Here is a 16,179-nt window from a genome sequence, read left to right as displayed (position 1 = left end):
TATATTAATCTTTCCATGACTAGTTGGTTGTCAGTGAAGCTGGTAAAAAAACAGAAACAGGTTAAGCAGCCAGACCAGGAGACTGCAGAACCCAGAGAAGCCCAAAGTAATCAATTCTGCTTTGCTGATTACAGGAGAGCCAAAAATAAATGTGCCTTACCAAAAAAAAACAAAAACAAAAAAACAGGAGGGTGCTACACATAGTAGAGCACCCTGGATAGTACAGCTCCCTGGATTTTCAGGATCCTGGACCTACTATGAAGCGTTTGACCACTCATGCTGGTTTCCTTTGGTGCTAATATAGAGTCTCTAACTATCTATCTATCTGAGATAATCTTAACAAATAATACATAGTAAAAGTAAAAAAAAAAAAGCATACTGTTAGCAAAAAAAAAAAAACACTCTTTGGGTTTTGAAAGCCTATAAAGGTCATAGCATTACCATCAAGTTTTGGGCAAACCGTGAATTAATTGACAGCTTTCCAATAGGGCTGACAGCGATGACTGGAACATTCATGTTTCTATAGAAACTTGAGAGATTACTGACAACACCAGATGCTGATGAAGGACTTGGCACCTGCAGTCACTGCCGGTGTGCACAGGAATTTATTTGCTAAAGCCAATTATGGGCCTCTCAATAGAACAGCCTTTCTCTACCTTTTCAACACAGAGAAACCTTTGAAATAACTTTCCAATCTCAGGGAACCCTCTGCTAATAATTACTATATCTACAACTCATGATACATTAGTGTGATGGCCAGTGGGAAGAATGTTCCTTACACTTGTGGTCATTGGGAAGAATGACCCCCTTACAGATTATAGCTATAAAGATCAATGGTGTCAGTGGGAACTTATCTGAGAGGCAGAGATTGCTCATTGCTCAAGGAACCCATAGTAACCTTTCGAGGAACCTTATGCCCCGTACACATGATCGGACTTTCCGCCAACAAAACCGTGGATTTTTGTTCGAAGGTTGTTGGCTCAAACTTGTCTTGCATACACACGGTCACACAAATGTTGGCCAACAATTCTGAACGTGGGAGCGCGGTGACGCACAAGACGTACGACGAGCCAAGAAAAAGGAAGTTCAATAGCCAGTGCGGCTCCTTCTGCTTGATTCTGAGCATGCGTGAACTGTTGCGCGACAAACTTGTGTACACACGATCGGACTTTCCGACAACAAAGTTTGGTTGGTGGAAAATTTGAGAACCTGCTAGCAAACATTTGTTGGCGGAAAGTCCGACAGCAAATGTTCGATGGAGCCTACACATGGTCAGACTTTCCGACATCAAGCTCACATCCAACATTTCCCGTCTGAAAATTTGACCGTGTGTACGCGGCATTAGGGTTCCATTGAACGCTGGTTGAGAAACCCTGCTCTACAGTGTATAGGAGAACATTGAGAGGTTACAATCTTATGCCCCGTACACACGATCAGAGTTTTCCGACAACAAAAGCGTGGATTTATTTCCGACGGATGTTGGCTCAAACTTGTCTTGCATGCACGTGGTCACACAAATGTTGTCGGAAATGCCGAACGTCAAGAACGCGGTGACGTACAAGACGTACGACGAGCCGAGAAAAAGGAAGTCCAATAGCCAGTGCGGCTCCTTCTCCTTGATTCTGAGCATGTGTGAACTTTTGTGCGACGGACTTGTGTACACACGATCGGACTTTCTTGTTGTTGGAAAATTTGAGAGCCTGCTCTCAAATATTTGTGTGTGGAAATTCCGACAGCAAATGTTCGATGGGGCATACACACGGTCGGACTTTACGACAACAAGCTCACATCAAACATTTTCCGGAAATTCCAATCGTGTGTAAGCGGCATAAGAGTCGCACACAGTCAGATGAATTTTCAGTCCCGACAATGAGTAAAGAAAAGCTGTTCCAGGAAACATCTACCCAAGATCAGAGACAACAAGATAAATATATCACAATTTTTTGATTATCAAAAGAGGAGCAGGGCCCTCATATATGCTATTGATAAAACAACTAGAGAAAAGTTAATATCTTGACATGATATTTTATAGAGATAATATTTACATTGCATTGATGGTAAATCAAGAAGGTTTTATTTTTTGTTCTTTTTCTTCTGTGTAACTTTCATGACCTTGATCCAGAGTCCACAACAAGGTTTCACAACCAGGGTTTTCACAGAACCCTTGGGTTCCTCCAGAGGTCGATAGGGGATTCCTTGAGGAATGAGCAATTTCTACCTCTCAAATAAGTTCCCACTGACACCATTGATCTTTTTAGCTATCTGTAAGAGGATAATTTTTCCCAATGACCACAAGTGTAAGCAGAATTCTTCCCACAGACCATCACACTAATGTATCATGGGTTGTAGACAGACTAGCAGGGGTTCCCTGAGACTGGAATGTTATTTCAACGGTTCCTCTGTGTTGAAAACATTGAGAAAGGCTGCTCTACAACATTATATAGTTGCAACTGCAATGTTTTTTTTTTTTTGACCTGAAGTGTTAGCCGGTCACTGTTGAGGAATCTCAGGTGTGACTGTGCTTTGGGACCATGAAGGTAGGCATGTCTAAGTTCTGGTACTCCTTGGAGGCCTCAAAGAGTCTGTTGGTCTTCTGGGAGTACAAGGTGTGGCATTTACAATTCATAAGTATTACTTTGTGGTAGTTCTATTATCCCAAGTGTGAGTGTTTCATTGTTCTAGGACAGAGGTCTCCAAACATTCTAAGCAAAGTGCCAGCTTACTGTCCTTCAGATTTTAGAAGGGCTAAACTATAGACATTGAGAATAAAAATTAAAGCCCCTACATCAGCAGGAAAAATGTATGCCTATATCATTTGTTTCAGTGGAAGTAATTGTGCCCCAATATTAGTGTCAGTGGGAGGAATTGTACCCCTTTATTGGTTTCATTAGGTTCCATCATTAGCGTCATTGGGAGAAATTGTGCCCCTTCCTTGGTGTCATTGGGAGGAATTCTGCCCCATTATTGATGTCATTTCCGGAATTGTGCCTCATTGTTGGTGTTAGTGGATGAAATGGTGCCCCAAGGGCCAGATGAAAGCATGCAAAGGGCCGCATCCGGCCCCTGGGTTGCAGTATGGACGTTACTGCTGTAGCACAATATAACCATAAGGGTGGGAAGGATCTAAAGCAGGGGTCTTCAAACTATGGCCCTCCAGTTGTTCAGGAACTACAATTCCTATCATGCCTAGTCATGTCAGTGAATGTCAGAGTTTTACAATGCCTCATGGGATGTGTAGTTCCGCAACAGCTGGAGGGACGTAGTTTGAGGATCCCTGATCTAAAGAAACAAAAAATCCATTCAACACACTTATCTAGGACACAAGTGGACCAATGTATATAATAAAAATGTGAATGTCTTAACATTTGTGCAAGCTTATACAAATAACCGTATTGTTACCAATATGTATATGATAGTTTCCTTGTTGCCTTTTGTGGGGAGGAATGTACAACCCCTAACATTCGATCCTAAGAGAAAGAACATTTGTCCATGAATGGTTAGTAGGCTAGGAACATTCGATCAGAAGGGGAAAAACTATGATGGAGACTTCTGCAGTCTATGTAGACCCGGGGTCTGATACTTTGTTAGTATCCATGTTAACATATACTGTATTTTGTACATATTTTACACTTTTGTATGTATTTTCTAACTGATATATAATATATATATGAAAATACCTCCAATGACAACAGGACCACTTTTCATTTCATTGGTCAGGGGCTCCCGGTCGTCTGTATTCCCGAACGTATCTGAAATAAAGAGTTTATCAAATCACAAAAAAAAACTCGACAATTTATATTTTGCAACACTTAAAACTGAGTTTCAGGATTTTTCCCCTTGAAGTCACCACAAATAACTCCTTTTCCTTTACCCGAAGACATAATGAGTAATTACCCCTTGCAGTGTGGGGAGTAGTGGCACTGCAAGAGTGTTTTTTTTTTTTTAATATTCCCGGAATTGGGGTTTAAATACACTATATTACCAAAAGTTTTGGGACGCCTGCCTTTACACGCACATGAACTTTAACGGCATCCCAGTCTTAGCCTGTAGGGTTCAATATTGAGTTGGCCCCGCCCTTTGCAGCTATAACACCTTCACCTCTTCTGGGAAGTCTGTTCACAAGGTTTAGGAGTGTGTCTATGGGAATGTTTGACCATTCTTCCAGAAGAGCATTTGTGAGGTCCGGCACTGATCATCCAGTCCCCGAGGCAGAGTTTGGAGACCACTGCTCTATCAAAAACCAAAAGAAATGCTTTGGTTTTAATATACTCCAAAAAAGCAGAACTATTTTTTTTTTTTTTTTTTTTAAACTTCAGAAGGCCCCGCCCACCTTTTGCTGATTGCAAAGGTCTAGGCGCCTGCTGAGGACTGATTTGTAACCTCCAGTACAGAGCCTCAGCTGGAGATGAAATGAAAGAGGGAATTGCTTGTAACTTGACATTCTCTCACAATACCGGCCTGATTTTGTTCTTGCTGAATTCTTCACAGAGCGCAGTCACGTGTAGGTGCGTTTTGGCACAACGTTCACAAATTCATTCTCGCGTCCCCCCCTCCCCCTCACCTCCAGCCTGCCGCTTCGGTGAGATTTCTATCCGTTGGAGTAATTAGCGATGTACGGCATATTTCTGCATAATTATGTGGCTGTCTCTTTCTCCACCTAACCTCTTCAGATTCCCCTTTAGCTGTATTACCCATATTACACCCCTCCCCCACCCACCCCACTTCCAGCCGCTTCCCACTCTCATAAAAAACACTTTATTGGGATCCGTCTCTCAATAACAATAGTAACTGCCTATTATTTTTTTATTTTATTTATTTATTTCAGGTACTTATATAGCGCTGTCAATTTACGCAGCGCTTTACATATACATTGTACATTCACATCAGTCCCTACCCTCAAGGAGCTTACAATCTAAGGTCCCTAACTCACATTCATACATACTAGGGACAATTTAGACAGGATCCAATTAACCTACCAGCATGTCTTTGCAGCATGCCTAGTATCAGAATTGCTCATGAAATCGCTGTACCGCGGGGGCTGGGCTACATTCATTGGGATTTCGGAAAGGTCCACTACAAAGACTGAAAAGCCGTTCTGAATGATATCCACAACAAAGTGAGATAAAAGCAAAACTCCAGCCCAAAAAAAAAAAAAAATTGCAAGCTAAAAATAAAGAGCCCATTAAAAGTAACAAAAAAAACAACTTTTGCTGCAACATTTAGCTTAAAAGGAAATAATAAATAGGCTCAGGACGCTTGCATGCTCAGCGGAGGGGAGAGCCAAGGCGCGGGGTCTATAGAGCCTCCTGGCATTGGCCATAGAACCTTGCAAGAATGATGGACTTTCCTGCTGATGGCCAGGGCTGCTGTTCCAACTCCCCGGGCCCCCGTACAGCCTACCTGACAGCCTCCTCCCCCCACCCTCAAAAATATCAACACAATATTTTCACCAAAGATACAATCATTATTTGAAAAATAGGAAAATTGTGAAGAAGGCCTCCATAGGAGGCCTTCATGTGGTGGACCATACAGGTCTGGTACCTCATCCTGATCAATAATTAGGGATGAGCCCGATGTTCGAATCGAACGTAAGTTTGACTCGGGTGTTTCGCCCGTTCGAACATTATCTGGCTCCCGACCGCCGCATGTAGATATACGTCGACAGAATGGCACGGCTGCGCAAATGGGCGTACCTGTACGTCCCTTTGAATTTGCCACCCGCCGTGAGCTCCGTGAGTGTGATCGCGGGTCCCGCAGACTCGATATCCGCGGGGATACCTGCTATCGTCTCACGGAGAGGAAGAACGGGGAAATGCTGATGTAAACATTTCCCCGTTCTGCCTAGTGACAGGACACTGATCACCGCTCCCTGTAATCGGGAGCGGTGATCATTGATGCGTCACAAGTAGCCCCTCCCCCCCACAGCTAGAATCACTCCCTAGGACACACTTAACCCCTGCAGCGCCAACTAGTGGTTAACCCCTTCCCTGCCAGTCACATTTACACAGTAATCAATGCATTTTTAATCTGTATAAATGCCAATGGTCTCAAAAATGTGTCAAAATTGTCCGATGTGTCCGCCATAATTTCGCAGTCACGATAAAAATCGCTGATAGCCGCCATTACTAGTAGAATAAAAATGCCATAAAACTATCCCCTATAACTTTTGCGCAAACCAATACACTTATTGCAATTTTTTTTAACCAAAATATGTAGAAGAATACGTATCGGCCTAAACTGAGGGAAAAAAAAAAAAAATTTGATATATTTTTGGGGGATTTTTATTATAGCAAAAAGTAAAAAATAATGCGTTTTTTTTTTCAGGGGAGGAGGAGGAGCCAGTGACGCCAGCGATAGCTGTATGAGCGGTGAAGCTGTCTGACCATTGTAACAAAAGCGATTCAGCTACTTTGAATGCGCGAGCGGATTTACGAATTTTCTAATTTACGAATGTTAGGAAAAATTTGTTAAACAGGTTTTCATTCATTCGGATAATTCCGAATGAACGAATTTGTCAAGATTCGTTAATAAACGAATTTGGAACAAAACAAATTGCGCATGTCCCTGAAAGTAATCTCTGTCCCACTATTGGACAGTGAGGTGCAGACAGACGTACATAGGCTATGGTATAATACATAATTGCAAGATAACAAAGGCAAAAAAGGTATTTGAGATTAGTGAAATGATGCGATTTGTAGCCAGTTGTTGCCAGCAGGGTCTCATTCAATGCTCAAAAACAATAAGTAGTTCTAACGGGTTTACATGCACTATTAAGAGACAAGCCTGGTACTTACCTGAGGATGAATATGTTGTCGTGATTGTGCTGAGGTCACTGTCTGTGATGGAACCACAACTACACTCAGACAATGACCCGATCACTGTGACTGGGGCTATGTTGGGGTGTCGCAGTGCTGCTTTAAGGGGGGCCACCTGGCTGTACTGGACGGAGGACAGGCATCCGATAAAACCCAAGGAGTTGGCTTTGGTCACCTCCGGATCAAGTCTTGGATTATCTGTAAGATTAATAACACCATGGAAAAAATTTAAATTTTATGTCAAGAAAAAAAAACAAAAAAAAAAAACGCATGCAGTATATCTCTGCAATACATGCGCACGTTATCCCTTTAACCGAAAGGATTTACCCCCTTCATGACCAGGCCATTTTTTGCGATACGGCACTGCGTCGATTTAACTGACAATTGCGCGGTTGTGCGGCGCTGTACACAAATAAAATTGACGTCCTTTTTTTCTCACACATAGAGCTTTCTTTTGGTGGTATTTGATCACCTCTGCGGTTTGAACTCTGGACCTTTTATCTGCTCCTTGTAAATGGGATAATGAGGGAATAACACACACACCTGGAACAGCTGAGCAGCCAATTGTCCCATTACTTTTGGTCCCTTAAAAAGTGGGAGGCACATATACAGACTGTTGTAATTCCTACACTGTTCACCTGATTCGGATGTAAATACCCTCAAATTAAAGCTGAAAGTCTGCAGTTAAAGCACATCTTGATCGTTTCACTTCAAATGCATTGTGGTGGTGTATAGAGCCAAAAAGATTAGAATTGTGTTGATGTCCCAATATTTATGGACCTCACTGTATGAGTAAACTCAAAAACTTAGCACAGGGATGGTGGGAACCCCTCATAATGGGCACAGCGGGTGTACAGACCAGTTAACTCAGCTCAGGGATGTATGTTGGCAGAATCAAATATGTTACTATAGGGTGTTTCAGCCTTTTAGGATCAACAGTTAAATTGTTCCTAGTTATCATTGTGTTCTACAGAACACCTCCCCCTATGTCATAGAGAGAAAGAGAGGGGAAGGTATTCTGTATTCCTAAAACCCTTCCTCTATCCTGAAGTAACAACGCTGCTCCACCCGAGATACAGTACCGAGAGTGAGCGTTGTCACCCCAGGACAGGAAGTTTGTTACTGGCAGGATCACCAGGTGAAACTATAGGAAGAAAAGCCTAAAAAAGGAAAACAAATGCAGCCACCATATCTAAGGCTCCATTCACCCTTTGCAGGTGCGACGGGAGAGCATATGTTTCTGCCCATTTTCCACATGTTGCCAATTCGTCAAGTGTACAAATGCACAGAAATGACCTATAGATTTTAGTATGAGAGGAGAAAAAAATGAGGAGTGATGGATAAAGTGTAAATCACTCTCCAGCAATATCTTAATTTAATGCAATATTTTTTGTTGAAGTGAAACAGGTTAAAAAGCTTAACCGACTACAGTTCTAATCCCGGACAAGCCCCCAAGTGCTTCAGAAAAGAGATTTTCAAAGATGGGAATTCATTTGTGAACAGGACCCGATATTTTTTAACCCCTTCAGATCCGCGCCATAGCCGAATGACGGTTGTGGTGCGGATCTGCTTTGCGGGGAGTCCATCAATAGATGTCCTCCCCTTTGCACGCTCGCCACGCTCCCCTGAAGGGTGCTGTGATCACCCGAGTCAATGAGACTCGGGTGATCACAGATCAGAGTAAGGGGTCGATCCCGGCCCCCTACCATGTGATCAGCTGTCAGCCAATGACAGCTGATCACGTGATGTAAACAGAATATCGGTAATCTTTTTTTTTTTACTTCTCACGCTGACAGTGTGAGGAGAAAAAAAAGCCAATCACCGACTTCTGTTGAAGGGACATCGGTCCCTTAATAGGGAGAGGCGCCTGCCAGTGCCACCTGCTAGTGCCACGAATCAGTGCCCACAGTGCCACAAATCAGTGCCCACCAGTACATAAGTGCCAGCAATCAGTGCCACCTATCAATGCACACGAGTGCCACCTATCAATGCTCGTCAGTGGTGCCAATTAGTGCTTCATCAGTGCCACCTAGCAGTGCTGCCTATCAGTGTCACCTACCAGTGCCGATTCGTGCCCATCACTGCCACCCATCAGTGCCCATCAGTGCCACCTATCAGTGCCACCTATTAGTGCTCTTCAGTGCCACCTATCAATGCCCTTCAGTGCCGCCCATCAATGCCACCCATCAGTGCCACCTCTCAGTGCCCACCAATGCCACCTATCAGTGCCCACCAGTGCCACCTCATCAGTGCCCAGGGCTGCCTATTAGTGCCCATCGGTGTCGCCTTATCAGTGCCCATCAATCCAGCCTATCGGTGCCCATCAGTGTAGCCTATCAGTGCCCATCAGTGCAGTCTCATCAGCGTACATCAATGAAGGAGAAAAATTACCTAGTTGCAAAATTTATTAACAAAATATAAAACGGTTTTGAATTTTTAAAAAAAAATTTGGTCTTTTTTAATTTTTTTAACAAAAAATTAAAAACCCAGAGGTGATCAAATACCACCAGAAGAAAGCTCTATTTGTGGGGAAAAAATGATAAAAATTTCATTTCAGTACACTGTTGTATGACCGCGCAATTGTCATTCAAAGAGTGACATCGCTGAAAGCTGAAAATTGGTCTGGGCAGGAGGGGGGTTTAGGTGCCCAGTAAGCAAGTGGTTAAAGACATGCACATGTGTGGGTTATAATGGGAGTCTGGGCATCAAACAGCAAAAAATTTAAAACTCAGATACTCAGAAATATATGCAATATTATGTTGATAACCGATGCAGGCATGAAATTACCGGCAGGCAGAATTGACTGCGTATTACATAATCTTGTCTTTTGTCTGGCATTTTTTCAATTGCATTACTTTTATTTTTGATATGAGGAAAAAAAATGAGGAGCGATGAATTGCGTAAATCCCTTTCCAGCAATACTTTAATTTAATGCAATTATTTTTAAGTCAAACAGGTTAATAAACTTAACCGACTCCAGCTCTAATCCCGGACAAGCCCCCAAGTGCTTCAGAAAAGATACGAGTGCAACAAAAAATGCAAAAAAAGTCCCTGACCCTTTCACAAAAATTCTTTGGGAAATGCCAGTTTTGGGGAGGACTGTCCCTTTAACAATAGACTGCTGGGCTCGGCACGTTTTTCTAATGATTTGTTCTGTGAACAAGACTCGGATCCGGCAGTTAAATTTGTTTTCACAATCTCGTTATTTCGGAGAACTAACTGTAGTGGAGAATAATGGATTGCCCGCAGGGACGCTGAACCAGAAAGCTTTGCAGAAAGAATTCTATCTAATAAGGCCGCAACAATAAGATGTACACAGCTGCGGGCGGCGGCGGAAATCCACCACCGATAGCAAAAAGCAGCGGCTACAACAATTGCGCTCTGCCTTTCCCGTGTGAGGGGCGTGGAGTCTGCCCGCTACAGTCTGCTCCAGTTGTGGGCAACATATGGCGCTTGTCTTACAGAACAAATCTTCTTACGAGGAAACAGGTTGGTGCTAGAAATATATGTGCGTTGTGCATTGTCCATAGTCTAATTGAGCTAAATGCGATCGAATTCGGAAAATTTGAATCAACTCAAATTCAAATTCCATTTGAATTGCATTCTGATCGAATTTCATTTGAAATCAAATTTATTCTATCTGAAATTCTAATTTTGGAAGATGGTTATATTCTTTCTATCCATTCTATTCTATTGCATTTTCTATTCTATTCGAATTCTAATTTATTCTATTTGAATTCTAATTTATTCTATTTGAAATTCCAATTTCAGAAAATGGTTATATTGTTACGTATATCCTTTGTATTCTTTTCTTACACAGTTAACCCCCTTGATCGCCCCCTAGTGTTAACCCCTTCCCTGCCAGTGACATTTATACAGTAATCAGTGCATTTTTAGAGCACTGATCGCTGTAAAATTGTCAATCGAAACGAAAATGTGTCAAAAGTGTCCGATGTGTCCGCCATAATGTGGCAGTCTCAATAAATAATCGCCGTCATTACTAGTAAAAAAAAAAAAGAATAATAAAAAATTCATAAATCTATCCCCTATTTTGTAGACGCTTTAACTTTTGCGCAAACCAATCAATATATGCGATTTTTATTACCAAAAATATGTAGAAGAATACATATCGGCTAGGGATGAGCCGAACACCCCCCTGTTCGGTTCGCACCAGAACATGCGAACAGGAAAAAAGTTCGCTCGAACACGCGAACACCGTTAAAGTCTATGGGACACGAACATGAATAATCAAAAGTGCTAATTTTAAAGGCTTATATGCAAGTTATTGTCATAAAAAGTGTTTGGGGACCCGGGTCCTGCCCCAGGGGACATGGATCAATGCAAAAAAAAGTTTTAAAAACGGCCGTTTTTTCAGGAGCAGTGATTTTAATAATGCTTAAAGTCAAACAATAAAAGTGTAATATCCCTTTAAATTTCGTACCTGGGGGGTGTCTATAGTATGCCTGTAAAGGGGCGCATGTTTCCCGTGTTTAGAACAGTCTGACAGCAAAATGACATTTTGAAGGAAAAAACTCATTTAAAACTACCCGCTGCTATTAATGAATTGCCGGTCCGACAATACACATAAAAGTTCATTGATAAAAACGGCATGGGAATTCCCCACAGGGAAACCCCGAACCAAAATTAAAAAAAAAAAAAATGACGTGGGGGGGTCCCCCTAAATTCCATACCAGGCCCTTCAGGTCTGGTATGGATATTAAGGGGAACCCCGGCCAAAATTAAAAAAAAAAAATGACGTGGGGTTCCCCCTAAATTCCATACCAGACCCTTCAGCTCTGGTATGGATTTTAACCACTTAAGGACCGCCTAACGCCGATTTACGTCGGCAAGGCGGCACGGGCAGGCAAAATCACGTACATGTACGTGATTTGCCTCTCGCGGGTGGGGGGTCCGATCGGACCCCCCCCCGGTGCCCGAAGCGGTCCCGTTCTGTTCCCCGGCGATCCGAGATGAGGGGGAGGCCATCCGTTCGTGGCCCCCCCCTCGCGATCGCCGCCGGCCAATGGGAACACTCCTTTGCTGCTGTATGCTAAACAGCAGCAAAGGAAATGATGTCATCTCCCCTCGGCTCGGTATTCCGTTCCAGCGCCGAGGGGAGAAGACATCAATGTAAGTGCACAACACACTACACACACAGTAGAACATGCCAGGCATACAAAACACCCCGATCCCCCCCCGATCGCCCCCCGATCCCCCCCCAATCACCCCCCCCCCCCCCGTCACAAACTGACACCAGCAGGTTTTTTTTTTTTTTTTTCTGATTACTGCATAGTGTCAGTTTGTGACAGTTACAGTGTTGGGACAGTTAGTATTACCCCCCTTTAGGTCTAGGATACCCCCCTAACCCCCCCAAACCCCCCTAATAAAGTTTTAACCCCTTGATCACCCCCCATCGCCAGTGTCACTAAGCGATCATTTTTCTGATCGCTGTATTAGTGTCGCTGGTGACGCTAGTTAGTGAGGTAAATATTTAGGTTCGCCGTCAGCGTTTTATAGTGACAGGGACCCCCATATACTACCTAATAAATGTTTTAACCCCTTGATTGCCCCCTAGTTAACCCTTTCACCACTGATCACCGTATAACTGTTACGGGTGACGCAGGTTAGTTTGTTTATTTTTTATAGTGTCAGGGCACCCGCCGTTTATTACCGAATAAAGGTTTAGCCCCCTGATCGCCCGGCGGTGATATGCGTCGCCCCAGGCAGCGTCAGATTAGCGCCAGTACCGCTAACACCCACGCACGCAGCATGCGCCTCCCTTAGTGGTATAGTATCTGATCGGATCAATATCTGATCCGATCAGATCTATACTGGCGTCCCCAGCAGTTTAGGGTTCCCAAAAACACAGTGTTAGCGGGATCAGCCCAGATACCCGCTAGCACCTGCGTTTTGCCCCTCCGCCCAGCCCACCCAAGTGCAGTATCGATCGATCACTGTCACTTACAAAACACTAAACGCATAACTGCAGCGTTCGCAGAGTCAGGCCTGATCCCTACGATCGCTAACAGTTTTTTTGGTAGCATTTTGGTGAACTGGCAAGCAAGCACCAGGCAGCGTCAGGTTAGCGCCAGTAGCGCTAACACCCACGCACGCACCGTACACCTCCCTTAGTGGTATAGTATCTGATCAGATCAATATCTGATCCGATCAGATCTATACTAGCGTCCCCAGCAGTTTAGGGTTCCCAAAAACGCAGTGTTAGCGGGATCAGCCCAGATACCTGCTAGCACCTGCGTTGTGCCCCTCCGCCCGGCCCAGCCCAGCCCACCCAAGTGCAGTATCGATCGATCACTGTCACTTACAAGGCACTAAACGCATAACTGCAGCGTTCGCAGAGTCAGGCCTGATCCCTGCGATCGCTAACAGTTTTTTTGGTAGCATTTTGGTGAACTAGCAAGCACCGGCCCCAGGCAGCGTCAGGTTAGCGCCAGTACCACTAACACCCACGCACGCAGCATACGCCTCCTTTAGTGGTATAGTATCTGAACGGATCAATATCTGATCCGATCAGATCTATACTAGCGTCCCCAGCAGTTTAGGGTTCCCAAAAACGCAGTGTTAGCGGGATCAGCCCAGATACCTGCTAGCACCTGCGTTTTGCCCCTCCGCCCGGCCCAGTCCAGCCCACCCAAGTGCAGTATCGATCGATCACTGACACTTACAAAACACTAAACGCAAAACTGCAGCGTTCGCAGAGTCAGACCTGATCCCTGCGATCGCTAACAGTTTTTTTGGAAGCTGTTTATTGAACTGGCAAGCACCAGCGGCCTAGTACACCCCGGTCGTAGTCAAACCAGCGCTGCAGTAACACTTGGTGACGTGGCGAGTCCCATAAGTGCAGTTCAAGCTGGTGAGGTGGCAAGCACAAGTAGTGTCCCGCTGCCACCAAAAAGACAAACACAGGCCCGTCGTGCCCATAGTGCCCTTCCTGCTGCATTCGCCAATCCTAATTGGGAACCCACCACTTCTGCAGCGCCCGTACTTCCCTCATTCACATCCCCAACCAAATGCAGTCGGCTGCATGAGAGGCATTTTCTTTATGTCCTCCCGAGTACCCCTACCCAACGAACCCCCCCAAAAAGATGTTGTGTCTGCAGCAAGCGCGAATATAGGCGTGACACCCGCTATTATTGTCCCTCCTGTCCTGACAATCCTGGTCTTTGCATTGGTGAATGTTTTGAACGCTACCATTCACTAGTTGAGTATTAGCGTAGGGTACAGCATTGCACAGACTAGGCACACTTTCACAGGGTCTCCCAAGATGCCATCGCATTTTGAGAGACCCGAACCTGGAACCGGTTACCGTTATAAAAGTTAGTTACAAAAAAAGTGTAAAAAAAAAATATATATATATAAAATAAAAAAAAATAGTTGTCGTTTTATTGTTCTTTCTCTCTATTCTCTCTCTCTATTGTTCTGCTCTTTTTTTACTGTATTCTATTCTGCAGTGTTTTATTGTTATTGTTATTATGTTTTATCATGTTTGTTTTTCAGGTATGTAATTATTTATACTTTACTGTTTACTGTGCTTTATTGTTAACCATTTTTTTGTCTTCAGGTACGCCATTCACAACTTTGAGTGGTTATACCAGAATGATGCCTGCAGGTTTAGGTATCATCTTGGTATCATTCTTTTCAGCCAGCGGTCGGCTTTCATGTAAAAGCAATCCTAGCGGCTAATTAGCCTCTAGACTGCCTTTACAAGCCGTGGGAGGGAATGCCCCCCCCCCACCGTCTTCCGTGTTTTTCTCTGGCTCTCCTGTCTCAACAGGGAACCTGAGAATGCAGCCGGTGATTCAGCCAGCTGACCATAGAGCTGATCAGAGACAAGAGTGGCTCCAAACATCTCTATGGCCTAAGAAACCGGAAGCTACGAGCATTTTATGACTTAGATTTCGCCGGATGTAAATAGCGCCATTGGGAAATTGGGGAAGCATTTTATCACACCGATCTTGGTGTGGTCAGATGCTTTGAAGGCAGAGGAGAGATCTAGGGTCTAATAGACCCCAATTTTTTCAAAAAAGAGTACCTGTCACTACCTATTGCTATCATAGGGGATATTTACATTCCCCGAGATAACAATAAAAATGATTTAAAAAAAAAAAAATGAAAGGAACAGTTTAAAAATAAGATAAAAAAGCAAAAAAATAATAAAGAAAAAAAAAAAAAAAAAAAAAAGCACCCCTGTCACCCCCTGCTCTTGCGCTAAGGCGAACGCAAGCGGCGGTCTGTCGTCAAACGTAAACAGCAATTGCACCATGCATGTGAGGTATCGCCGCGAAGGTCAGATCGAGGGCAGTAATTTTTGCAGTAGACCTCCTCTGCAAATCTAAAGTGGTAACCTGTAAAGGCTTTTAAAGGCTTTTAAAAATGTATTTATTTTGTTGCCACTGCACGTTTGTGCGCAATTGTAAAGCATGTCATGTTTGGTATCCATGTACTCGGTCTAAGATCATCTTTTTTATTTCATCAAACATTTGGGCAATATAGTGTGTTTTAGTGCATTAAAATTTAAAAAAGTGTGTTTTTTCCCCAAAAAATGCGTTTGAAAAATCGCTGCGCAAATACTGTGTGAAAAAAAAAAATGAAACACCCACCATTTTAATCTGTAGGGCAATTGCTTTAAAAAAATATATAATGTTTGGGGGTTCAAAGTAATTTTCTTGCAAAAAAAAAAAACTTTTTCATGTAAAAAATAAGTGTCAGAAAGGGCTTTGTCTTCAAGTGGTTAGAAGAGTGGGTGATGTGTGACATAAGCTTCTAAATGTTGTGCATAAAATGCCAGGACAGTTCAAAACCCCCCCCAAATGACCCCATTTTGGAAAGTAGACACCCCAAGCTATTTGCTGAGAGGCATGTCGAGTCCATGGAATATTTTATATTGCGACACAAGTTGCGGGAAAGAGACAAATTTTTTTTTTTTTTTTTTTTTGCACAAAGTTGTCACTAAATGATATATTGCTCAAACATGCCATGGGAATATGTGAAATGACACCCCAAAATACATTCTGCTGCTTCTCCTGAGTACGGGGATACCACATGTGTGAGACTTTTTGGGAGCCTAGCCGCGTACGGGACCCCGAAAACCAAGCACCGCCTTCAGGCTTTCTAAGGGCGTGAATTTTTGATTTCACTCTTCACTGCCTATCACAGTTTCGGAGGCCATGGAATGCCCAGGTGGCACAAAACCCCCCCAAATGACCCCATTTTGGAAAGTAGACACCCCAAGCTATTTGCTGAGAGGTATAGTGAGTATTTTGCAGACCTCACTTTTTGTCACAAAGTTTTGAAATTTGAAAAAAGAAAAAAAAAAAAAGTTTTTTCTTGTCTTTCTTCATTTTCA

General features: G+C 43.4%; 1 protein-coding gene across 1 annotated transcript in view; it reads right to left on the bottom strand.

Moving 5' to 3' along the window:
* Positions 1-16,179, bottom strand: part of LOC141147244 (contactin-associated protein-like 5) — a 514,695-nt gene that overhangs the window by 3,561 nt on the left and 494,955 nt on the right. Inside the window, exons 22-23 of the mRNA XM_073634436.1 lie at positions 6,795-7,013; positions 3,678-3,749 (exon numbers count right to left, since the gene is read on the bottom strand). Coding sequence (XP_073490537.1) covers positions 3,678-3,749; positions 6,795-7,013 — 291 coding nt within the window. The remainder of the gene's footprint in view (positions 1-3,677; positions 3,750-6,794; positions 7,014-16,179) is intronic.

Source organism: Aquarana catesbeiana, linkage group LG06, assembly GCF_042186555.1.
Source record: "Aquarana catesbeiana isolate 2022-GZ linkage group LG06, ASM4218655v1, whole genome shotgun sequence".
NCBI lineage: Eukaryota > Metazoa > Chordata > Amphibia > Anura > Ranidae > Aquarana > Aquarana catesbeiana.
This window is presented reverse-complemented; position numbering and strand designations above follow the sequence as displayed.